The sequence below is a fragment of the Caloenas nicobarica genome, chromosome 1 (assembly GCF_036013445.1).
Source record: "Caloenas nicobarica isolate bCalNic1 chromosome 1, bCalNic1.hap1, whole genome shotgun sequence".
NCBI classification, from domain to species: domain Eukaryota; kingdom Metazoa; phylum Chordata; class Aves; order Columbiformes; family Columbidae; genus Caloenas; species Caloenas nicobarica.
The window spans coordinates 77219337-77245587 of NC_088245.1; the positions used below are offsets into that span (position 1 = coordinate 77219337).

Consider the following 26251-nt stretch of genomic DNA (forward strand, 5'->3'; position numbering starts at 1 on the left):
TAAACTAGGGAATATTTAATAGCTCCAGTTATATTGATTATTAAATTTAACTGATTCTCTGTAGCTGCATCCTTGAAACTGAGCCTATCACCATAGGATGATCTGGTAAATCGTATTTATTATATTCAGATTATTTGGCAATTAAGGCTCTTAGGGAATATAGATTCGTATCAGAGTTATTTGCTGTACACCAGCACGATGCAGACAGCTTATTTCAGCTACTGTCTTGATGAATCTATTTTTTAATAAGTAATTTGTCTTACCAAATGAATAATTTATTTTACCTTTATTTTCTTCCTCATGGACTCTTCACATCTCCAGAGTTCATTGTGTAATACCTAATTTTGTTTCGTATTGAGCCTATCACAGAATGTCAGTAAACGTACGTCAGGTGTCTTAATATACTCTCTCATTTTGGAAGGAATTTTGTATGCATAAATCAGGCTTCTCTACACAGGCTCTAATGCCATAACCTCCGAAGTACTATTTCTCTCACCTGGTTTTCACCGCAAATTATAGTTGTTGATCACTTTGGGGAAAATTTGCACACCGACTCAGAACAGTATCAATACAAAAAAAAAAGGTATTCCCAGAGCCAGATGGTGATGAACCTCTCAGCACCTGGTGTGCTCAAACAGGGAGTTGAGCTTCGGCACCCGAGTGGCCTGATTTCACTCAGGTATTCTTGGAACACCTAGGCATGTTTTGTCACGCTATGACCTTCCGCAAACCTCCGTCTACTCCCGATCAGATGCCTCTCAGGGACATTTTTTCTGATGATGAGGCAAGCCCAAGCCATAGTGGCTTAAGATCAACGGCCCCAGGCACCACGCATGAGAGGGCCTAGCAGGTTTCAGGGCCCTCCTGCCAGGCTCGCAGCCCGCGGAGATTGACGGAAAAGGGCGGGCGAGGCCGGCGCCTGCCACAGGCCCCGAAGGGAATGAGCCCCTCCCCTTCGTCGCCTGCACGGGGCCCCGGCCTCGCCAGACACTCTCCGCAGCTCCCCTCCCTCGTAACGCGGCTACGGAGAGTTTGGGCTAACACGGTTGCCAGGCCCGGCCGGCCGGTTCCCCCGTTACGCAGACAAGATGGCCGCCGGCCGCGGCCGTGGCCGTTGTGCGTCTCCCCGGCAACCGAGCTCCCCGCCCCCAACAGCCCCCTTCCGGAAGTCCCGCCCCCGGCGCGTCGCGGTTGCTAGGAAGCGGTGGCGGAAGGGGCGGGGCGGAGGCGTTGGCCGCGGCCGCGCGGCGGGGGCGATGGGAGCGGCCGGCGGGGACGGCGGGGCGTGAGGGCGAGCCGCGGCCGCCCCTCCCGCCGGCAGGTGAGCGTGGGGGCGCGGGTAGTGTCGTCACACACACGGTGCGGGCTGCAGCCGCCCACCATCAGGGGAGGCGCTCGCCCTCCCTCCCTCCCGCCCAAGGCTATCGCGACAGCTCGTAGGATCGCGACCCTTCCTGGGAGACGGAGAGCGACGTCACCGTCTCGCCCAGGTTCCCCCTGCGGGCCCGCTCTCGGAGGGTGCCTGAGAGGGCCGGGGGCAAAGCCAGCCCGGGGTGTGCCTCTTGGTGGCGGCTGTCGCGACATGGCGCGTGGCGTCGCGGGTGGGGCGTTGGTTGGGGCGCGAGCCCGGCTGCCCACGCGGCCGTTCCCCGCGGGAGCGCGCGGCGCGCACGCGCCTCCCGCCCGGGCTTTGCGGCGTCCGGCGCTGCCCCGGGCTCCCCGTTTCCCACAGCTCAGCCGTGCGGCTGCTCGGGGCTCCGGCTCCTCTTCATCCCTCACGCTTTGGGAATCGCTCTGGCGGGCCCTCCCGGGCTCCTCTGCTGGCACAACCGCATCAGCCGACCCGCATTTTCCAGTAATAAACTTAAACGGTGAACTGATACCCGCAATCAACAGTTATGTTTGCAACTGTTAGGAGCCAACGGAGCTCCCTAGATCAGGAATCCTCACCGGCACATAGGCACCGGCACCACTTACTTAGGCTTATTTTGCAGCGTGAGTGGTGTGCGATCCACGTGAGTGGCAGTAAATCCCAGGAAGAATGACAGCTGGGATGCTTTTGGGTTTTACCATCACCTCGTAAATTTGTTCCAGGGCAAGAGGCCCTTGCCTTGGATTAGGTTACTGCCAGGCTTCCTTACCTTTACCTGCCATTGCTGTGACCAGTAAAGGCAGTGTTTGGGGGAAGCGTTAGGCCTGCTATGCCTATACTATGTACTTATTGTCTCCTGAGTAGGAGATCTGGTGCTCTGAGAAGGGTTTCACCTACTGTACCATTACCCTACCATATGCAGGCAAGGGCTGCATTATACAGCTCTTCTTTGATGTTTACTGAAGTTACAGGTCTCAGCTGACCAGAAGTTTGAATGTGTGGTTATCTCATGCAGGCTTATCAGGTTATCTAGAATACCTAATCGTGGATTAGAGGATTCCTATAGAAAATTATATTGTGTTTTAATTATATTATTGAAAATAAGCAAGTTTTTGGTACAACTTAATATAAGGGCTTTTTTAATGACTCCTTGTTTGTGGGTTTCAGTAATCAAATTACACAAAATTAGAAGAGTTTATTTACAGGCCACATAAACCAAGGACTAATTTTCAGTCTGCTGTTGTATTGCTATCCTTTCAATCCTCCTGTAGCAGGGTGGATCTGAAAGGCCTAAAGTTCCCAAAATGGGAAAAAAACGACACTCCTGTAATTTTTATTTGTGGTAGGATTTATCTTCCATTTTTAGCTTTGGTTTAGTTTTAACTCGCCTTCCTGTGGGTGAGTCTCCTGTTGAATTGTCCCTGGCTTCTGAAATCAAACAGTGCAGTCTCTGGGAGACAGCATAACTAGTCATGGAGCAGTCCCTTTCCTACTACAAAAGCCACTTGCTGGATCAGTATGTGCAATCTTTCAGGGTTCCTTGCCATAGGATATGTAGCATGTATTGAAATATCTTTGTAAAGTAACTTATAAAAAAGATGCTGTGACAGCTGTTGCATCCCAGGGTAGGAATAAGGCTGCAGCATTAGAAGTGTTGGCAAAGTAGCCCTGCGTGTGGTGGTGCACCCGGTCTCTTGGTCTTGCCAGGCAGCAGCTATGTGCTTTTGTAAAGACAGGTGCAGACAAGTGCATTTGTCTGATGCAATGTTTCTGGAAGAACAAGACCTGAGGGCAAATGTAGCTTTTGTGCCAGGGATGCCGGAATGAGACAATCTTGGGAAGTAGGGACCAGAATCAGGGAGTTGAGTGATGGAGAAACAGGTATAGCATTGGGATTGGATGTTAATAAATCTAATCGGGTAGCTTGGAGATGTGGAAGACAGGCTTAAGGCCTTGTGAAAAATTTTATAGTGTGTTTGGTTAATGCTATTGCAGCATTGCTGTGGTTTAACCCAGCAGGCAGCTAAACACCACACAGCCATTTGCTCACTCCCCCCAAGTGGGATGGTGGAGAGATTCATTAAAAACCAAAAAAGGTAAACCCCATGGGTTAAGATAAAGGCAGTTTAACAGAACAGAAGGGAAAAAAATAATAATAGAATATATAAGAACAAGATGCACAATGCAGTTTCTCATCACCTGCTGACCGATGCCCAGCCGGTTCCTGAGCAGCGGACCCCCGGCTAACTTTCTGCCTAGTTTATATACTGCGTATGACGTCATAGGTTATAGAATATCCCTTTGGTCAGTTGGGTTTAGCTGTCCTGGGTGTGTCCCCTCCCAGCTTCTTGTGCAGTCCCAGCCTCCTCACTGGCAGGGCATGAGAAGCTGAAAAGTCTTTTGATTTAGTGTGAGCACTGCTTAGCGACAACTAAATCATCAGTGTGTTATCATTATACTAAATTCAAAACACAGCACCATACCAGATATTAGGAAGAAAATTAATTCTATATTCTATCCCAGCTGAAACCAGGACAATACCCACCCCTTATTCCATACCATCTACATAATGTCCAGGTCCCACACTTCCAATACATTCTGTTTAATCACAACCACCTTTCCTGTCTTTTTATATAAACACACAGATATCATTCCCTTAGTCTACAGGCCATCCCTCTAAAATGTATGTTGAGTTCATTTAGTCCATGACTTTGGGCTCCATCTGTCTCAACAGTCCTCTTCAAGGCAGGAGAAATAGTGTGTGGTGGTGGATTGTTGCATGCTGAAGCCGGTTTTGGTTCCATCACCACTGTGCTTATCTGGTTCTGTCATCGCTGCACTTTGCTCAATTTCATCAAAATTCATTCTTCATCAATCTGAGTGATTCTTACTGCAATACCGTCGATATGGCATATAGCAACCGTAGTAGTGATGACATACAGTATTATATAGCAATTAACGTCATGCAATTCAATTAATTGGCTATTCTCACCCAAAATCAAATCCTATTACGGTATACATCAGACTTCCACATACTTCCACATCAACCACCAAGTACACCCAGGTCCTTGAGCAAAAGCAATTCCATGGATGGGTTTGCCTTTGCCTGAGGGAGGAATAACTGGACTATCTTCCCCAGCATATTTTTTATGTGCATTACAGGGGCTTTATCCCCTTCTACAGTACATAAAAAAATTTGATTGGGCAGGGCCAGTTTGACTGACAAATACCCTAGTGTTGCCTAATCAGGTGACTTTCTCTAAATGTGTATCCCAATGTTTGAATGTCCCAACACCCATTGCTCTCAGGGTAGTCTTTAACAGTCCATTGTACCATTCAGTTTTACCAGAGGCTGGTGCATGATAGGGGATGTGATGTACACACTCAGTGCCATGGTCTTTGGCCCAAGCGTCTATGAGGTTGTTTCAGAAATTAGTCCTGTTATCTGACTCAGCTTTTTATGGGGTGCCATGTCACCATAGGACTTGCTTCTCAAGGCCCAGGATAGTCTTCCAAGCAGTGGCATGGGGCACGACGTATGTTTCCAGCCATCTGATTGTTGCTTCCAACATTGTAAGCACATAGTACTTGCTGTGATGGTCGGTGGGAGTGTGATATAGTCAATCTGCCAGGCCTCCCCATATTTATATTTTGGCCATCATCCTCCATACCGTAGAGGTTTTAACTGCTTGGCTTGTTTGATTGCAGCACGTTTCACATTTGCAGATAACCTGTGTGATAGCATCCATGGTCAAGTCTACCCTTCGATCACGAGCCCATCTGTATGTTGCATCTTTTCCTTGATGGCCTGAGGTGTCATGGGCCCACTGAGCTATAAATAAATCACCCTTATGTTGCCAATCCAAATCCACCTGACCCACCCCAATCTCAGCAGCCTGTTCCGCCTGCACATTGTTTTGATGTTCTTCGGTGGCCCAACTCTTGGGTACGTGAGCATCTAAGTTACATACTTTTGCAACCAGGTTCTCTAGCTGGGCAGCAATATCTTGCCACAGTGGGGCACGAAAAACGGGTTTGCCTCTGCGCTGCCAGTTTCCTCACTTCCGTTGCTGTAGCCACCCCCACAGGGCATTTGCCACCATCCATGAGTCAATATAGAAATAGAGCCCTGGTCATCTTTCTTGTTCAGCAATGTCTAAAGCCAGCCAGATGGCTTTCATCTCTGCAGACTGACTCGATTTACCTTCTCCTTCAGTGTTTTCAGCAAGCTGTTATGTAGGACTCTATATAGCAGCCTTCCACTTCCATTGCTTTGCCGCAATACAACAGGACCCATCAGTGAACAGGGCATATCGCTTCTCATTTTCTGGTAGTTTGTTATATGGTGTGGCCTCTTCAGCACACATCACCTCCTCTTCTGGCGGTATTCCAAAATCTTTGCCTTCTGCCCAGTCCACGATCACTTCCAAGATCCCTGGGCAATTGGGGTTTTCTATTCAAGCCCATTGTGTGATTAGTGTAGACCCACTTACTCCTCGTGGCATCAGTTGCATGATGAGTAGAGGAGGCCCTCTCTTTCAACATCCAGCTTAGTGCCAGCAGTTGAGGTGCCAGGAGGAGCTGTGCTTCAGTACCAGCCACTTCAGAAGCAGCTCAAACCCCTTCATATGCTGCCAATATCTCCTTTTCAGTTGGAGTGTAGCAGGCCTCAGATCCTCTGTATCCCCAGCTCCAAAACCCCCAGGGTCAACCATGAGTCTCCCCTGGTGTTTTCTGCCAGAGGCTCAAGGTAGGGCCATTCTCCTTGGCTGTGGTGTAGAGCACATTTTTAACACCTTGTCCTGACTGGACTGGCCCAAGAGCTACTGCATGGGCTATTTCCCACTTAATTTGTTCAAAACCTTGTCACTGCTCAGGGCCTCATTTGAAATTGTTCTTTTTCTAGGTCACTTGATAGAGAGGGCTTACAACCAGACTGTAATTTGAAATGTGCATTCTCCAAAAATCCACAATGCCTAAAACTCGTGTTTGCTTTTTGCTAGTTAGTGGAGACATAGCTGTTTTTTTGTTGATCACATCCATTGAGATCTGACAATGTCCTTCTTGCCGTTTTATTCCTAAAAACTGCATCTCCTGTGCAGGTCCCTTGACCTTGCTTTGTTTTATGGCAAAAATGGTTTCAGAAGGATTTGAACTATTTTCTTCCCTTTCTCAAAGTCTTCTGCTCTATTGCCCCACACAATGATGTCATCAATGTATTGCAAGTGTTCTAGAGCTTCACCCTGTTCCAGTGCAGTCTGGATCAGTCCATGGCAAGTGATAGGGCTGTTTTCATCCCTGGGGCAGTCAATTCCAGGTGTATTGGATGGCCCTCCAAGTAAAAGCAAACTGTGACAAGCGGGACAAGCATTTAACACGTTTCCTTTTGAAGGGACAATTCTATTCTAAGCTGACTAATCCTTGAACTTTTAAAACCACAACAAGACGGTGTGTGGTACTTGTGAGTCACTGATTGTGAATCATACGTACTTCAGTACAAATAAATGAATCCCTTTGATTCATTTATTTTTGTTTTGGTAGCATCTGGAAGGCCCAGAGAAAGACCATGACCTTGTAGAACTAGATGTTGCATAAGCACACACAAAAAGACCCTGAGTCTGCATATACTCTTTTCTATCTGTCTTTAAGCTTGATCTCAACTTGTTCTACCAACATGAATAAAAATAAGTGTGCCTAAAACTCCATAAAATTGAAGTTTAATAGTAAACGTTTCTGCCTTGTGGAGTCTGACAGTCTAAATAGACTTGGAAGGAAAAAGTGGAAGCGCTATATAATGTACTATGCCTCTCAGGAAGAGAGAAATCGTAGGGGTATTACCTTGCTAGGAGATGCACAACACCATTTCTAGTCCTGGAAACTGAAGACCCCTCACATTCCAGTCCAATATCTTAGTTGCAGCAATTTTATTAATTACGTTAATTACTTACTTGCATTAATTACATTAACACATTAGTGAAAGTGATTTTAAGTTTAAATTGACTTTTCAGTTGAAAATTATATGTAGAGGGAGCAGTAGATGATGTTACATGTGTCTGTGTAACTCTATCCCACTTCCTTGCATGGTTTTTTTGTTCTTGGGAGAGGAGTGTGACAAACGATAGGCTTTTGTATCAAAGGGGTTTTCTTCTGAATCAGAACTTCTCTGCAGTTCATTTCTGTGAAACGTAACTGTGAAAATTCACTAGGCTGCAATTTTAAAACTAATTTGTAGAACAAACTTCAGAAAGACTATAAACAGCAACATTGAAACTGCTTATGGGAGCTGTCTGCCCTTGACCTTATCAGTTAGTATCATTTGCTCGTTAATATATGTTTTGATAGCGTGCTAAATGGTTGTCTATTAATCAGGCCTCGATCCTGGAAGGATGGGCTTCACTGCTTATTTAGAGACTGGGTAAATATGTTATTTGTATAAAATACTGTGTTCTGTCCACATCAACTGGATTGTAAGCTCTAGACTATGTATGCACAAAGGACAACACGCTTCGAATTGTTTTTCTTTGCCCCCATCTTCATTGGTATTACATTAATGCATAATATGAAACACCATGTGAAGGGGATCTTGCCAAACAGCCCTTGTAAGGGGGAGTACAAGTAGGTGAGTTCCTGCTGGTGTCAGAAAAGGTTCAGCCTGCCCTTCAGAGAGTTAGCACTTGTGGGTGCTGGGCTTGCCCTCACTCCTTCTGCAAGGCATTTGTTGTGCATCCCCACCTCGCTAGACTTGGCTGTTGTGCTGGTTTACCTGAAAACAAGTTAATTTTCTTCACACAGTTAGAAACTTTTCTGGTTTGTAACTAACATGGTCATTATTTGAATTTAGTTTGAGAACAAGAACGTAACACACTGGGACAGAGTTAATGTTTTTAATTGCTGAGGACTGAGAGCTAAGGCCTCAGAGCTCTGCCCACAGGTGTGAGGCATCGAGGAAGCGGGGCATGCATGGGGCAGAGCTTGACTGACAGCCAGACCAATCAGTAAGAGTATTACATCCCATTAGTGTCATGCTTCATATTTAGGGAGAGTCAGCATCTTCCAGCTAGATTCTTTCGGAGTCGGGGCAGAGACCTGTTTGGGGGAGTTCTGTTTGGGAGTTTAGTTTGGCTTTTTTGCCATCCTGCCATTTGCAGGGGCCTCTGGGCTTCTCTGCCCTTTTCCTCTTTTCTTTCTGGGATCGGCTATTCTGGACCAGGTGTTGCTTCCTTGGACTGGCTGCTCGGTGTGGATGGAGTTTGTGAGGAATTGCATTGAGTATCTTTTATTTTGTACTCTATTTCCATTTTATATATATTACTATTAGTAGTAGTATATTAGTATTATTTTATTAAACTGTGTTTATCTCAATCCATGAGTTTCTCCCTTTTGTTTCTCTCCCCTGTTCAGAGCGGGATGGGGGAGAGTGAGCAAGCAGCTATTGCGGTTATGTTGTTAGCTCAGGTTAAACGAGGACAGCTGTGTTTCTCAAAGAAAAAGGGTGAGGATGTAACACAATGTATCAGGGGATAGGCAAAAGTAACTTGAGCCCCCCAGAACATGACAGACATTGATAAACTGGAGTGAGTTGAGTGCAGGGTTACCAAGATGGTCAGGAAGCTGGAGCACTCGTCTGGTGAGGAGAAGCTGGGTCAACTGTGTTTCTTGAGTCTGGAGAAGAGGTGGCTCTGGGGTGACCTAACAGCAGCCTGTCTGTACCTATGAGAGGTTATCAAGAAGATGGACCCAGGCTCTTTAGTGTGGTGAATGGGGGGAAGATGAGAGATAACAGGCATAAACTGAAAGAAGTTCAGAAGTTCATATATGGAAAAAAAAAATATTAAAAAAAACCCCAAACTTTCCCTCATGAGGCCAGTCAAGCAGTGAGACAGGATGCCCAGAGAAGCTGTGCATCTTTGGAGGTTTTCAAAACATGGCTGGATAAAGTTCTGAGCAACATCGTCTGACCTTGTAGCTAACACTGTGTTGAGCAGGAGGCTGAACAAGAGACCTCCTGAGGTCCCTTCCAACAGGAATGGTGTGTGATCCTAGCAGAAAAGGCTCATGTGGACAAGTGAGATATCTAATGTAGAAAGTGACACCTAGGTGTCATGAACTGAAATGCAGCTTATAAGGACTGTTTTGCCAGCCTAATGTTTGGGGAGATTCTACTGTCAAGGGTTTAATGATATCGGTTTAGCCTACCCTCCACCTAGAGCAGAAGGCAAAATCATGGCTGCATGAAATACAGAGAAGACAACACAAGACTGGTAATGTTACTTTGGTTCCTTAATTGCAGGATAGCAAATCATGCTTCTTGATAGAGCATGTAAGGGATTTCCCTTGGAATTGTTTTCTTTTTGCCTACAGTCACTAAATGATCCATATGAACTCTCTAACTTCAAAAAAGATACATGCATATAAGTCTTGGAAGTAATAAATAATAACATGTCTGTGCTCTGCGCTTGGTTCTGTAAAGATTACCCCATAAGTGTATGATAGCGATTTGTGTCATTAGTGTATTTAAGAGGAGGCATGAGTTGTGTGCCCATTCATAAAAGGTGGATAGGCTGGGGAGTGTGAAAGATCCTTGTAACTAGTGTTCTTCTTTGTAGTTGACCAGTTGGCAAATGTAGGGTTTCAGACTGAACCTAAGATGTTATTTTCCTTGTTTTTTAAATTAATTACTACTTCTACCTTACTTAAGTTAAAGTGTTTTCTGGATGCCCCTTTTCTTCCCCTTTGACTTTCCTGGTTTGTGTTCTTCTCCGTTTTCAACTACACATCTTGAAACTTTTATTTTCTAACAGGTTGATTCTGCTTTGAGATAATGGCAGGAAAAGTAAAGTGGGTAACTGACATAGAAAAATCTGTTCTAATAAACAACTTTGAAAAAAGAGGCTGGATTCAGGTGGCAGAAAATGAGGACTGGAATTTTTATTGGTAAGTACGTTAAAAGTACCAATCTGTAAATTTGTGAAGTATTTTAATATCTTATGCTAATACCATTAGTAATGTAACAAAATGCATATTTTTTTAAAAAAAGATGCAGAAATTAGCATTAATTTGCTGCAGTGCTCCTAAGAGTGAAACATTATTTCATTGCTTCTGTAATTGCTTGTGCTGTTGCTGGTCTTCTGTGGAGATTTGCATTGGTAGATTCCTGTATCTGTGCAGGCCTGCTAAAATCATTTGTGTTCCTCTGGGCAGAAGGTCCCATCTGCATGAATCCATTCCCATGCTACTGACCTCATGTACCCTTGCATTTTGCCAAAGGTTTTGTCAGGGAGTGGAAAGTCACTGACCTAGCATGATACCAATCACTTCTGGGAATATCAATTGTAAAAAGCCCAAGGGAAAGGCTACGCTTAGTGGTTTTTGTTTTGAAATGTGATACCTCATTTTATTCAATCTTTTTTGTACACAGTAAAGAGAATTTTTCCTTCACTGCTAGAGGGGATTTGTGGCCCGAGGGGAATGCTTGAATGTACCTTTTTCCAAAATTTCTGACAATATAATGTAAGCAAAGCAATCCAAGAATACACAGTTCCAATATAGGATAAAATACTCTTCTGTCAGTGTAACGGAGGCTTGCCCTGTTAGCAGAGTCCAGGCTCCTGTAATAAAGGCCTTGAGAACTGTACCTACCTTGTTCTTCGTGATAATGATTTATATGCAGACTAATTATTCAACATTTCAATACTGAGAGTGAATGTGAAATTAAATCAAGATAATGGTGAAAGGAGGAGAGTAAATAATCTAGCTTCTTATTTGGCATTTGTCTAATATAAGACCGTGAAATGCTGTCCTAGAATGCAGTAATCTATTAATTGGCAGAAATAATACTCTTTAAGTAAACCAAACAAATTGTATTGTCCCTTTCAAATACGACAGAATGGTGATTTATGCTGCCAAATGTACCCTTTGTGAACCACTTATTTCAATGGGTAGGAATCTAGTAATCTGCTCACGGCTTTGGAATGTGGTTGGGGGGGAGCGGTGGTGGAACGGAGAAGTCATGGAAACTGTTGTGTGCCTCGTAGTTTTGTCTTGGTTTTGCCTTTCTTTTTTATTCTTCTGGAAATTATAATGTCGCAGACTGATGGCATTCAGGAAATATTCTTAAATTTCCAATGTAAGACATCTAATACAGAAAATTTTTATTATCTATGGCCCTGCTCTTTCGTGAAAAATGAAGTAGATAAGTGGTTTGATGACTTTGTCACTGCAGCCCTGTGATCTGGCATTTATGCATGTTTTTAGCAAGATCTCTGAATCACTGTTTTCAATTCTTGAAGTGCTTTATAGTCAGAATAGCAAGGTAGTCAGTAAGCGGTTGATTTTGTGGCTTTTTTTTAAGAGGAAAACTGATTTTCCAGAGTGCGAAGTAATAGATTTAGAAAGATGCTTCTCTCGCTTTTGGGTGCATATCAGTCATTTTTAAGCCCTGCAGCGGGTTGACCTGACTATCAACAAGCCAGAGTTCAGTAGGGCCAAGTTGTCATCTTTCCTCCCTGCCTGTCCCCTATTTCAGTAGTAGTAAAGGGATAAAACCTCTGGCAGGATTTCATTGGTTTTGCTCATAGAGGTTCAGGATATGTTGGATTGTCACTGCAGCAAAATGCTATACTATAAACAGAAATGGGAGAGCAAAGATGAAGTGAATGTAACAAAAAAAAATAACTTTGTCCTCCTGGATTGTGTTTCTTGGGAGAAATCATTTGGTATCTGTCTTTGCTTTCAGGATGAGCGTACAAACAATCAGAAATGTTTTCAGTGTGGAGACTGGTTACCGCCTCTCTGATGACCAAATTGTCAATCATTTTCCAAACCACTATGAACTAACCAGAAAAGATTTGATGGTAAAGAATATCAAGCGATATAGGAAAGAACTTGAGAAAGAAGGAAGTCCTCTTGCCGAAAAGGATGAAAATGGGAAATATATTTATTTGGGTATGTGGTTCTCATTATCAGCATTAAACTCTTTTCGTCTGTGGTCAGTAAACTGGAATTGAGGCTTTTCTGTGCATAAAGTGCACTGAACCTCTGAAGTGTTAGAACATTAAAGTGACTTGAAATCTGTCCCTGTCAATTAAATAAAGTGCACTTTATCCTAAAATTGTTTACTGCATTTTGCAAACCTAACAGCCTTCTTTCTCTGTCTTCTTTTCTGTTTCCCTCTCCTCAAATCTGCCATTAGAGCATAAGGAAGCACAAGAACAAGGAAAGTGATAAAAACGGTAGTAGTGAACATTTCATATGAAATACTAGATTTTCAAAGCTTTTCACAAACCTTGCTTTGAAGGATAATGGCTAATATTTTACAAATTGAGAGGAGTAGAGGGGATGGCACTCATTTGGGATGTTTGTTGGAGTTAGAGACAAAGCAGCAATAAAAAATTGAATATTTCTCTTTCCCTGTCATATTACCACAGCGCTAAGGCCCAATTCCTTCACTGTGTACTTGCTGGTATTCAGCAGTATTCAAGGAGGAGCACAAATCCAGTTTGTACCCAGGCGAGTTGTATTTAGACTTAGTTTTGTAAGTAAGGTCCTTCAAAAACATTGTCTGAAAATCTTATACTGGAGCGAAAACAAATAAACTTTTGCAGAAACACTCTAGACAGAACTGAATGAACAAACGCTTCAGAGGAGAAATTTGGGGGAAGTTGAAGAACAAGTAATGACTGCTAGAAAATAAAACTAAAACAGAAAAACAGACAGAAAAATACCCCAAACCCTCAAACTAAACCAGCAATAGATCAGGAATGAGGAGACTAAAGTGTTGGAGGTCAGAAAGCATCGGAGTGAAACAGATATGGGAATATATTGAGTTGATTTACATCTTGGGAAAGTGAAATGAGAGCACTGCTCATCTGTGTAAGAAGCAGTTTTGTATAGAAGCAAGTGAGGATAATCTGATAGCAAAGAGCGAGAAATGCTTTTCTTTAGATTTCAGTGAGCATAGTAATACTGATTGTGGGAGCAAATAAGAATGACTAGTGGGAGTTACATGGAAATAAACATTACCACATCCAAAGGGGAAGCAACATTGGCACTCACATTTTTGCATGCACAGAGGATGATAAGGTGGTTAGCAGAATGGTAAAAGCTGACATAGGAAATTGAGAAAGTTTTATAAAGTGAAGTTGGAATGGTATATAATACTCTAATTTCACAGCATATAAACAGAAGAAAAAAATTGATTCATGTGAATTAAAATCTTTTAGTCTGAGGTTAGCAGCATGCAATATTTTGCAGTTGTTTGTTTAAGTAAAAACTACAAGCTAAAATGTAAATGAGATAACAAGCATCATGAGTCTTGATGAAGGTGGATCATGCCAAACTGGAAAACTGAAAAGACATATATTTTTTTTAATGTATATGTATCAATAGCCTTATCAGATAGTGCCCTTAATTGTGCACTTTTTTTTTCTCCTTAATTCAGATTTCGTTCCTGTTACTTTTATGCTTCCCGCTGATTATAATCTCTTTGTTGAAGAATTCAGAAAAAATCCCTCCAGCACTTGGATTATGAAACCTTGTGGCAAAGCTCAAGGAAAAGGAATATTTCTAATCAATAAACTCTCTCAAATTAAAAAGTGGTCTCGAGATAGCAAAACATCTTCGTAAGTTCTTAAAACCCAAACCTTTTGTTTGTACTTTTTATAATCAGGTGAACCACGTCAACATATTAATTATCTGATGCATGGGAAAAGTATTCCATTATTATTGCTTTGCCATTATATAGTTAGGTTTGCATTTAATCTCAGTTTTTATCTGACTTCCTCCTTCAAATAGGTTTTAATACAATTTGTTTTGGTATGAGGAGGTACAAAGAACTGTTCAATTAGCTGTTCTTTATAAAAATGCTTTCAGTGTTGCTGGGAAAAAATTGCACAAAAATAAATTGTTCTGCTTCATATTATTAAATAACAGCAATTTCAGTAATTATTTTATTTAATATATATTAATTCACTTTTAAAATTAGTACAAAGGAAGACTGCATTTATATGAAATAAATACATTATCCATTTGGAAGACAAAATAATAGACCTCAAATGGATGAAACAGGTTAGCGATCTATGTTTTTTGCTGTCTAGTAAATGTTTTGATCACACAACTAATATTAATTTTTTACTGTTGTAAAGTGACTGGCTGAATATCACTTGAGTCTTGGGTTTTTTTTTCTATTTGACTTGGAATCTGAAGAATGTAACAGTCTGAAAGTTACCCTAGCTTTTCACAGTGGTTTGCAATCTCAAACCAAGCATAAATATAAATATTCTGGGATTATAAGGCCTTGACTAATGAAGATAATGTAATACACATTCTTTGCTTGTCTGAACCATGCCAAGCCCTAAATGCTCTTCAAGGAAAAGACTGGCTTGTAGAGCTGCGTTCTGAATGGCTCAGTCAGCTACCTTGTTTAATTCAAAACTGAGTTTAAATGGTTAATTGATCTTGGTCATCTGTTTAGTATTTTAATCTTTTTTTTTAGTGTATAATGCCTGATGCCAAGTGTGTATTGTTAACCACTCCAACTTTATATATTATCTTGGCAAAAGATGCAAGATTCCAGTCAATCCAAAATTTACAGACTGCTTCTAAAGAAGAAAAAGACTTAGCAAATTGTATCTTTGCAGTTGTCACATTCTGAAACATGATCTGTCTTTTTCAGGTTTGTATCTCAGTCTTCCAAAGAAGCCTACGTGATTTCGCTCTATATCAACAATCCATTACTTATTGGTGGAAAGAAATTTGATCTTCGTCTATATGTTTTAGTATCTACATATCGTCCACTGAGATGTTACATGTAAGATTGTATATATTTGTATTTTGTTTTGAGAGAATGTTTAATGTAGTCAAAATTATGTTATGCTTGTTGTGCAGAGAAGTTTAACATGTGCATAGTCTCCTAGGATGCTCCTTTCCTTATTTCTTTTTGGGGTTTAACACATTTTAATGACTTTTTGCATTTAAGGTATAAACTTGGATTTTGCCGGTTTTGCACAGTAAAGTATACACCAAGTACAAGTGAATTGGATAACATGTTTGTACATCTTACAAATGTTGCCATTCAGAAACATGGGGTAAGTGTACTGAGTTCTTAGGTGCTCTTTTGTAGCAAGACTGATTTTCTCAAATTGTCCCAAAAACTTGGAATAAAAAGGTTTTATTTGTCATATTCTTCATCATCTTGCAATTAAAATACTTCAACTTGAACTTGTAAATAAATAAATTTCAGAAGACTGCAGATCAAAAGTATGCAAGATAATGAGCTGCAGCTCTGTGATAGATAATGATATCTTCAGTATTGACTTGCAGTAGTTGAAAGCAGGGATTTTTTTCAAGTCTCCTGTCATTTAAATGCTAATATGCTCACTTAGCAATCGATTCCGTGAGCAGTGGAATTAATGAAGCCTGGTTCCTGTGGATTTGTATTTTATAATAGCACTTTAATATCACCTTCCAGATCTCCTCTTCTCCCTGTCTCTCCCATGCAGTTAATTCAGCTTTCCTATTTCCAGCACTTATTCATCACAGTACTTTCCAGCTTCTTCCTGTGTTCCCCCCACTTTCCCCTTTCTTCTCTCGGTAAGAAAGGGAACGTGCAGTTGTGAGCTTGGAGATAAGTGTTTGCTGCCTGGCCAGCTGGTGGCTTCCTCTTGAATGCACAAAGATGGAGTTCTGCCTGCAGAAGAGTTCTGTCCTGTAATTTGCCATTGATATTCATAAAACATGTGGAAACCTGGTAGCTTTGACAGCACTTCCCTATGTCAAAACAGGCCAAAATTCACCAGTGGGAGGAAAAGCTAGTGGGTCAGGGGTGACGTGAACAGATGGGCATACAGTATCGCTGCCCAAGCCTTGTTTCTTCAGGGAATCCACTTGATGATGATGACTGTCCCTTTTGCGTTTTTAGCGGATGTCTGTGATTTATAAAACATGCCTCTGTTACAGTAATTAAAACTCTATTGTCGCACTTCCTAATTTCATAGGTTTTGTTTTCAGGTTATGGAAAATAAATGTATGTGTACATACACGCACACATACACTCATGCATATACATTTGACATGTGTATACACATACACTCACACACAAGATACATATAATGTATCTTTAATTGCAACCTCACTAAATGTGCCTTGTCTGTTATTGTTCTGTAAGATGTGTGGCATAGCAGAACTGTTTTTATATGAATATTCTTGTAACAACAATGTGAATGATAAGTGTTACTTATGGTGGTAGTTATAAACCAGAGTAAATGTGAAAATACGGCATTTTTCAATACTATAAGCATTTTCTTGCTCAGGTGCTGAGTTGTGAAGTGCTTCAAACACATGGTTTGACAGGGCACACTGAGAATTCGTTGTGGTGAAAGCATAGCCCATACAACTTAGAGCATAAATCATGGTGCTGTTGCAAGTGGCAGTGAACAAGTGAGGCGTGTGATATGTTGCATGTCCCATTTCTATGCACCCTTTCATCTTGTCTACCAGTTAAAGTATGGCCTTCAAAATTTCTCCCAAATATAAGTAGAAGTGAAAGTACTGGTGAAGTCACTTTGAGAGAAGAAAGGACAACAGAAATGGGTATCAAAGTAACAGTTTAAAAATGTGCAGTCATTACCAGAGCATTTGAAAAACTTTTCAGAAATTCTGAACCACTAATATCTGTTGAGTTTTGCAGAAAGAAGTGAGAAAAGTTTAATGTAAAGCCAGTCTATCCATCCTATTTGTCCTTCCAGTTTAAACATGTTTGTGGCTTCAGAGGTAGTTTGGCTCTATGGTTTTAGAAGAGTCTAATTTGAACTGTCAAGTGCTTTATCAAAATTACAATGAGGTCTGGAAAAACTCTTTAATTCTAGCTATCAGTCTCTACTTTAAGCGCTATGTGAACCGGAGAGTTCCAGTGTGTTTGTACCCTACGAGCTCATAGGAAAACATCCCCAATTTGAAAAGTGCACAATTCAGTATCAGGGAGAGGGAAAGGCTAAAATGAAGGAAGGAGCGTACATCAATATACTCATCATAATGTTTGTGCTGGAAAATACGGTTCTGAGTCATTATTCAGTGCATGTGTAATACAAACAAAACAACAGTAATTCTTCTCCTTAATTATTTTCAGTTAATGATCTTCTATGTAGCCTGCAATATTCTACTTTAATATTTTTAATTAAACAGCTGTGATTGTGTAAAGCTCTATCCTGTTGCAATCTATTTTGATTTGGGTACTTGTTCTGAAATGCAAAGAGGTTTGAAACTTTGATCTCTTTTCCCTTGCTGGAATCTGGTCTCAAGACGTTTTTCCATGCAGCAAGTCCTGAGAACCATGTTTCAGATCTTTATTTGTACAGTCCAGTTTTCCAAATTTACTAAGGAGGAGCTGCAGAAAAAACCCCTAAAAATAGATAGAGGCTTCTCTGACCTTGTCTTAGATGACAACAGGCTTCATTCCTCTGAGAACTTTTTTCTGCTCTATGCATCCTGTGTTTTATAATGTAGCAGGCATACAGTCATTATTTCTTAGAAATGCTCTGAGGAGGACCTTTATAAAGAGACAAAGTGTTTGTCCTGAGAGTTCCTCAAGGGCTGAAGCTGTGTCTTTCCATCAGTAAGAAAACCCTCAGTTTGCTAAAAGAACCTAGTGCAGAGCCTTGATAGCCTCTGAAAAGAAAAATATAAGGTAACTCGTTTTTTTTCTGTTGTTCTGTTTCAGTAGCACTTAGTGTTTTCTCTATATAAAAATACTGAATTACTTTAAAAATAATTCAGGTGTCATTTCACCATCTTCTTGAGTATAACTGTTGTCAGTAGCACCTTTAAGAAAATATTGTGTTTGCCTTTTGGGAAACAGACAAGTCGCATTTTTAAATGAATAAACACAGACAAGCACTTTCCAGTGTGGCATTGTAGAACAGCTAACTTCAGTGAAATTTAGCTGTTGCTCACTTAGTTATTTCTCCCTTACTCCCAGTGGAGGGAAAAGTTCAATTCTTTCCTTCCACATTTTAGAACTAGTATTTCCCAATCATAACTTGTGTTTTACTATAAAACTGTCAAAGTATAGTTGGTGTTTTTTCTTCTAGGAAAGGCTTATTACTTGTTTTGCAATGTGTGAGATACACATATACAAGTATAATAAAACCAGTTGTTTATATAGGGGACAGTTCAAAGTAAAGCTGAAGTCTTCATAAAGCTGTAAAATAGAGTAAAAGCAATTTGCTGAGGTTTTTTTTAGAGCAATACTTGTATATAAGAATTAGTGGCTTTTTTGTGTGAATGAAACAAAACCGCTGGACAACCTCAAATTTTTAGGCTGAATTAACTGCTTAACTCTTCAGGATGATTACAATCATATCCATGGAGGCAAGTGGACAGTGAGTAACTTACGTCTTTATCTGGAGAGTACCCGTGGAAAGGAAGTCACAAACAAACTATTTGATGAAATTCACTGGATAATTGTGCAGTCACTGAAGGCTGTTGCGGTGAGTACTGTTCCTGGAATACTGCCAGTGATAGCGTTACAGCTGCAGACTTTTCATAACCGTGAAAGCGAGTTTGCCATCAAAAGCCCTGCAATCTATTTACTGCTATTTGAGTGATGGTGTTGATGCTGCTTTCTGCAATTCTGTTATCTCTTGACTTCTCTGAGCTGAGTGAACTTGAATATTGGGTGGGTGGGTAAGCTATCTGTGCATATTGAAGAAGCAAATGAATCTCTTCCCTTGCGGGCTCTGTGAACTATTTAATATGACTTGATACTGCCCTTGTGAATAGTATTAAGCTCTGCCAAGGCGCATGACGTCATTTCAGCAATAATAAATGTGTCAAAGAAAAAATAGCTCTGGAGGACAATTTATCAAAGAAAACATAAGGGTATCAGTTCAGCAGAGTTACATAACTTACTTTCAGCTCTTTTATACATGAGTTGTAGTTATCATGACTCTTATTACCAAAAAAAAAAAAGTAGCGATCAATCCTCTGCTTGCATGACTTTCTAGTGTTTGGGTAATATCCTGTGATTATGTTAGAGAGCAGGTATCACTCCATGGGTCAGCTGGGGTAACTGAAGAGCTCACTGGTGCCAAGGACTGTCCTGTTCCCAAGTGCACGGTCCTGTCATCTCTTTTGGGTTGGTCCTGGCACCATTGTGAGCTGAATCAGCTCACTCACCCAACTGACAATTACTGCCTTGCTTTATTGATGCGTTAGTATTCTGCCAGTGTAATAAGCTGAATCGCCTCACTGAAGGGCCAGATGAACACCAGAATCAGAACAAGAAAGAGCGACAAGGGCATGAAGCTAGGAGCAGTGGGAGGTGGGGAAGCACGGCTCAACTCAGCCTCTGCTGTGCAATCATATTTAAAACCAGATGCGAGAAGAAAAGAGGTGTAATCCAAATGTTAGCAGAACCTTAAAAAAGAAGAGAAAAAATGTTGACAATTATTGAGCATGAGAGGTTTTGATCCTCTGTCTTTCTGATAATGGCAAATGTAATGAGATATGCCTGTTCCTCCTTCCCCCTTTCATTCCCTGAAGCATTGAAAAGCTTTCATTATTAGTCTAGGGGAAAACATCTCACTAACCTGTTACAAAGGTTTCTTTAAAAGATCTGATGAGATTTGTGTAGAAGAAAAGTCTTACCATGCATACTGCAAATGTTTAGCAGATACTGGAAAACTACTGATTCTCTAGAGAATGTGCATCTAAGTAGAACTTGGTCCTTGGTCTCTCTTGACTTTCAGAATCATAGTTGACTTGAGCTAATTATAATTTTAAAGTGTATCTGGTAATTGTTTGACCTCAAATTTCTGCATAGTTACAGCAGCATAATAAAATGAATGTCTTGGAATAAATCTTTTTCTGAAGTTCAAAGAATTTATGATTATGTGAAGCTGTGTTACATAAATATTAAAACTTCCTGATTTCTCCTGATGCATGCAGGCTTTAAATATTGTTATTACTTTTGCAAAATATGAAAACACTTTTATTTTCAAGCTGGAAACATAATGGAAAATTAATGTAACTTAGTACTTGGTATTAATGCAGTCATTAATAATGATGTATTTACTTACAGGTTGGAAAAAGGAGGCAATCCTGAACTTACTAGTTAGCAAGCTTATGTTAGAGTTACAACACTGAACACTGTTGTAGAAGATTCATAATGTAATAGCATGTGATTTATAGCAAACGAAGTGTGTAATCAGCTTACTTACTAAATTGTTTGTTTTAATACATATTGTTGTCCTTTTTTTTTTTTTTAGCCTGTAATGAATAATGATAAACACTGCTTTGAGTGTTATGGATACGACATTATCATTGATGACAAGCTTAAACCATGGCTAATTGAGGTAAAGTTACATAAAACACAGGAAAAAAACTTCCTCCTCATTTCACAGAATAAAACTAAGTAGATTTCAATGTAGTGTCATGGTTGAGCCCCAGCCAGCAACTAGGACCATCTGACTGCTCGCTCACTCCCCTTCCCAGTGGGATGGGGCGGAGAATCAGGAAAAAGAAGGTAAAACTCCTGGGTTGGGATAAAAACAGTTTAACAGACCAGCAAAGTAAGAGGTAAACAACAACGATAGTAACAATAAAAGATCATACAAAGCAAGGAATATACAGTGCAATTGCTCACTAACCCAGAAAACTGAGGCCCAGCCTGCTCCTGAGGAGTGATCCCCTGAGCAGTGATCCCGTACAGCCAATCCCAGAAGAGCAGAGACCCAGATGGCAGTTGGTGCTCAAACGTGATCGCATCGAACAGCTGGTCCTGGAACGATCTCCAGCCAGTAAAACCTGTTCCAGCTATATATGGAGCATGACACCAATGGTAGGGAATATCTCACTGGCCAGCCTGGATGTCAACAGAGGTGCTGTTCTGTTAGGTTCTCCCCCAGCCCCCATGTGCACCCACAACTGGAAAGCTGAAAAAGTCCCTGGTCTCCCTGGCAACTTGAGTTGTGAGCCCTCACATTCCTTCCATACCAACTCCAAAACACAGCCCAGCTACTGGAAAGTAAAAAAAATCAACTCTGTCCCAGCAAAACCAGCACCAGCAAAAGAGTCTTTCCTCTTTTAAAACAATCTTTTGTTCCTCAGGTAAGTGCATTTTAAAAAATGGTGGAAAGTAAAACAGGCCATGTGATCACACGCTATTATGTGCTCTTGTTTCCTATTTGTTTGGTGTTTCTATTTGTTTGTGGCTTTGTGTTTTAAATCCAGTGCATCTATACAATTGGACTTCAGAGGCAGTCTGAGTATTAGCAGCCCTATTAGATACTGTATCAGTAGCTGGAAAATTTGCATTGGCTTGATGGAGCATAACATCAAACTTCAGTTTTAAATGCTGTCATGGCCTTAATGTTGCAGGTTCGGAGGAAAGAAAAGGAATACACATAGGATAATTGGGATATTTAGAAGGTTTTTTTTTTAATCTATATTTCTCTTTAGTGTATTAACTCTGGATCTGTATGTTCAATGTAAATTTTATCCAGCCCTCTTCTTTCTCAGTCTGATTGAAAGTGAAAGATCAAAGGTAAATGGACTTTATTTTTTTTAAAAATCTGTTTATTTTTCTGATACTCCATAATAATTGTGGAACACAACATACACATTAAACAAACCCCAGTTTTAGTTAAAACAAGATACAATGTAGTGCTTTCAATAGAGAGCACATATGTGTTTCTCCAGTTCACAATTTAACAGGGGAAAACTCAGATTAAGAACATAAATAAAAGCTATTTACTTAGAAGAAACCCACAGATTCCTGTATATAACAGCTGTTGTAGTGAATCAGGCAAATCGTAAGCACTTAAGTTTATAGTTTTGGTATCCAAGTAAGCTTAGAAAATTAAACAAAAATCTGTGTCTTGTCTGATTAACTCTGGTGAATCTGGTCTCAACAAAAATCTTCAGGCTGACACTGCAGACACTTAGTGGTGTGGTGCTTTTTTGAAGTACAAAGAAAAATGCCCAATGGGGGATTCCTTCCTGTGTCTGAGGAACTGAAAGATGTGCTATGAGACGCTGAGTCTTAATTTCCCAAATAGTAAATATAGTCAGCACACATGCTGTTTGGAGAACTATATACCACTCAAAAAACTGATGCTGACGTTTTGTTTTCCTTTTGTAGGTTAATGCTTCCCCTTCTCTTACTTCCAGTACTGCTAATGATCGCATCTTGAAGTATAATCTTATTAATGACACACTTAACATTGCTGTGCCTAATGGGGAAATTCCAGACTGTAAATGGAACAAATCTCCACCAAAAGAGGTTCTTGGCAATTATGAAGTCTTGTAAGTTGTATCAATGTTCTATATAAATGCAAATGTTTTGCTGTCACCTCACTTTTTAATGTAGACCACACAGATAATGTGAACTTCATTCTGATGTGAAAAATGAGCACAAAGGTACTACTTAAGTTCTTTTTTTGGAGCTACAATAGCAACATTGGAGGTGGGAGTGCATTAAAGCAGAGTTGCCTCGCCTCATCTCCAGAGAGAATGTTATTAATACTTGTCTGATAAGCTCCTGCCTGTACTTTCTGAGCTTCCAGCAGCTAGATTTGAGGGACAGAGGCAAAGAGAGTGTTTGTCTTCTACATATGTAGAACTGGAATTGTATTCAATGTAGTATATAGATGGTAGTTAAATATATATAATAGCTATTTGATACAAATTTTCTCTCCATTCATAGAAATGATGCCACTTGACTCCTGTGTTTCATGAATGTGTTATTAATGAGTTGTCAGATATTTTTTAAATTCCCCAATCTGTATTACAAAGGGAGAAATGAAGGAGACCAAGATCTTTATATTGGAGTGTCTGAAGGATTTACCTAGGATTGATTGATCTTATGTAGAGGAACACTGAATTAAATACCATATTGATGATACAGTTTCTCATGTTTTTTGAGAAAATGTTCACATAGGTTCTCTAGCTCTAGTGGTACAATTGTTCAGAATGTCAGTAATGCAGTTATGTACATAGCTGATCCACTAGTTCATACTGATCCTAAATACTTTTTCTATATACTAGTAAAGGCAGTTAAATATGTACGTGCTTGCTGAATGATTTAAGTCTTAATGAATGTTATATACACGGTAGCTGCAAATACCAGTACAATAGTGTAACTAAGTATATATTGTGACTGTTCTACAAAATATTGTAGTATTACTTTTGATAATTATAATTATGCAGTCATAGCAAATTTCTGCTTGGGATTTGCATAGCAGCTGAGAGGTAAGTATATACTGAGGTTATCTGAGGCCATAATGGGCTTAAATATTTAAAGAACTATTTGTCACAGTGGTTAAGTGTTACAAAATACATGTCATCAAACGCATTTAATTTAAGCACACTGTTCACCTTATTCTTTCCCTACTCGGTCTCTGATGCAACAGTGGAGTTTTTTTAACACTGCAGCTAACAATCCTCTGTTTGAAGCAATAGCTTAAGACTTTATTAAGCTGCCAGCAGTCTGTTCCTGCTTAACCACAGACCTACGTAGTGAGGAGAAATACAGAAGTACATGGGAAATTTCACAAGCATAAAGTTTCACAAACTTGGGAGTTCAAGCAAAGCTGCCAGATGATTTGTTTCTTTCAAAAAGTAACTGAAGATATTTCAGTTTCTCTATATTGTAGCATCACGTGGTAGTATATTTCCTTGAATAATGGCTGCTTATCAAACTATGTGTATGTAAACCTGTGTGTAGGACAGTTTGTCTTAAATTTCACTGCTAGATACTAAGCAAAATAGAATATAGAGAACCCATTCTTGTTTGTGTAGTGAATAGCAGGACAAGGCATTAAATGGGTTATCTCATTTTTAGATATGATGAAGAGATGGCGCAAAGTGATGGGCCTGATCGTGACTTGCGAAGTCGTTCTGGGCAGTCCACTGGAGTAAAAGGAAATCGTGCAAGAGATTCGGGAAAGCCCGTACTAACCACCTGGAAGTGATAACAGAAAAAACAACTGCAGTCTTGGTAGGAAGACATAATGAACAAAAATGTAGTTTTTTAACAGATTCCTCTATTTTGCTGTATTGCATGTGGGAAATACTGAAAGAGGACAATACAGCCTTTGAAAAGAAGTGAAACAAGCACTGTAAAACCAGTAACTGTACTAGACATACACTGACTTGATTATTAAAAAATACATATATGTAGTATATACGTGTATATAATTACTTCATGTGTATATATATATATATATACACACTTTGTATCACTAATATTCTTACAGTAATGATTAAGAACTTTCTTTATAAAGAACTCAAAAATATGCATTCTGAAAGAAACCCCTTGCTGTTCTGGAGAGAATTTATTTCCTGTAGTAGCCTGTCCCCAACTCCCTATAATAAATGAGCTATGGATTCTGTAAAAGGGTGGTAGTGGTGTTAATATTGTCACAATGATGGTTCAGATTCTTGCTAGTTATAGAAGAGCAACTAGAAAAAATAGCAATACATGATCTTGAGGCTATTGTCAATTAATGCAGCTAATGATTTATAACTAGTGTTAAGAAATTGAAAAGTGACTTTTTATATGCTGAGGTTTTGGGGGTTTCTTGGGGGGAGGTTATGCTTGATTGGTTTGGGGTTTTTGTTGGTTTTAGTTGGTTTGTTTGTTTTGTTTTAAATTTCCTTGAAGTGTTTTGAGCTGCTAACTCTTTAAAGGTATAAAGTTTCATGAACTGAAGGAGTGTTTCAAATGATGCATTATTTGATGCATTATTTCACTAGCCATGAATTTTTATTTCAAGATAATGCATGTCTGTAGCAAAACAGACAGAACAACTACATCCTGTAATAAATCTCATTGCGTGAAGCTGATGATAAAGCTTTATTTGCACCAGAATTTCTTTGTTTATTTATGCATGTATATAAGTACAATATCTGAATTTTTTTGTATGTTTTGTGTGTACTATAACAAAAATATTGTTGCATGTGGTAAGCTATTTCTAGTAGCTCTGATAACAGAAGTTGTGATGATTAGCTACTAAAATGTATAAAGCAAAAGTTAAAAATAGGTGTTTCAGTCTTCTAACAACATAGCATATAAATAAACTAGTTGGGTCTGTGATTGGCTGTTGCTTCCACTTACATTTCCACCAGTTATTGGGTGGTTATTTATAAATGTCAATATGCTGTTCTAGTTGTCTTTATTCTCCTTCCCTGTCCTTTTTTTTTTTTTTTTTTTTTGATGGTGGAGTATTGTGGAGAGAAAGATGAAAGAGGTTCAAAGTTGCAAATGTCCATGTAACCATAACACCCTCTAATCTGGGTGGCACTAGTGCAGTGGTAGTCAGCCTGCCTGCCACAGCAGCCTATGTGCTTTGCCCGCCTGTGTGGCAGGCCGCTGAAGTACATGCAAGGTAAACTTAACTTCTCTGAAAAGTTTTGGCTTTCCTGAACATGTAAACCAGACCAACTGCACCACAGAAAATGTCAGTTCTTTTTCTGCTTTTGAAGGTGCTCCTAGAAGAGAGCAGCTGCTCACAAACTGCGGTCTTTGGGACAATTGGTGCTGCTGACTCTCAGTCTGAACACAATCCAGCAAGAGCAGCTTGGGCTGGGGAGGGAGGGCAGATGTGGGCTGGGCTGACGAATATCCTTACGATCTGGGATTCATCCTTGCGATAAAGAATGAAATATGTAGACTGAATGAGTCACTCCAACTGTAATCCTCATCTTAATTAATCTTGTATATTCCATTAAAATAAAGACCAAAACCCAACTGATTCTCTGGTCATTCAACTTGAATCTTCTCGATGACCTCCACAAAAGCATATTCAATTTGGCTCTTGAAATAAGGCTAAGAAAAAATGATTACTGCAGGATAGTAAAGCTCATCTAAATTGCAGGTCTCAT

At 40.2% G+C, this 26251-nt stretch overlaps 1 protein-coding gene across 2 annotated transcripts; it reads left to right on the forward strand.

The window, feature by feature from the left end:
• The first annotated feature begins 1231 nt into the window (after positions 1–1231).
• TTLL1 (TTL family tubulin polyglutamylase complex subunit L1) lies at positions 1232–26112 on the forward strand. Of its 2 annotated transcripts, XM_065656164.1 has the most exons (11): positions 1232–1321; positions 10174–10306; positions 12108–12316; positions 13812–13992; positions 15045–15179; positions 15348–15456; positions 18712–18855; positions 20635–20721; positions 22509–22672; positions 24210–24365; positions 25853–26112. In XM_065656164.1, the coding sequence occupies exons 2-10, from the start codon at positions 10194–10196 to the stop codon at positions 24337–24339; spliced, it is 1272 nt and encodes a 423-aa protein (XP_065512236.1). In that variant the 5' UTR covers positions 1232–1321; positions 10174–10193; the 3' UTR covers positions 24340–24365; positions 25853–26112. The 2 variants fall into 2 exon arrangements, with proteins under 2 accessions (XP_065512236.1, XP_065512227.1); XM_065656155.1 differs by lacking the exon at positions 25853–26112 and having other exon boundaries at positions 24210–24764.
• Positions 26113–26251: the final 139 nt, after the last annotated feature.

What these genes read in the sequence shown, in the direction of transcription:
- TTLL1 (XM_065656164.1), top strand. Translation starts at nt 10,194, where the DNA reads ATGGCAGGAAAAGTAAAGTGGGTAACTGACATAGAAAAATCTGTTCTA. An exon ending in AGTCACTGAAGGCTGTTGCG is followed by an intron (nt 18,856 to 20,634) that starts GTGAGTACTGTT and finishes TTTTTTTTTTAG; the next exon opens with CCTGTAATGAATAATGATAA. An exon ending in TTAAACCATGGCTAATTGAG is followed by an intron (nt 20,722 to 22,508) that starts GTAAAGTTACAT and finishes TTCCTTTTGTAG; the next exon opens with GTTAATGCTTCCCCTTCTCT.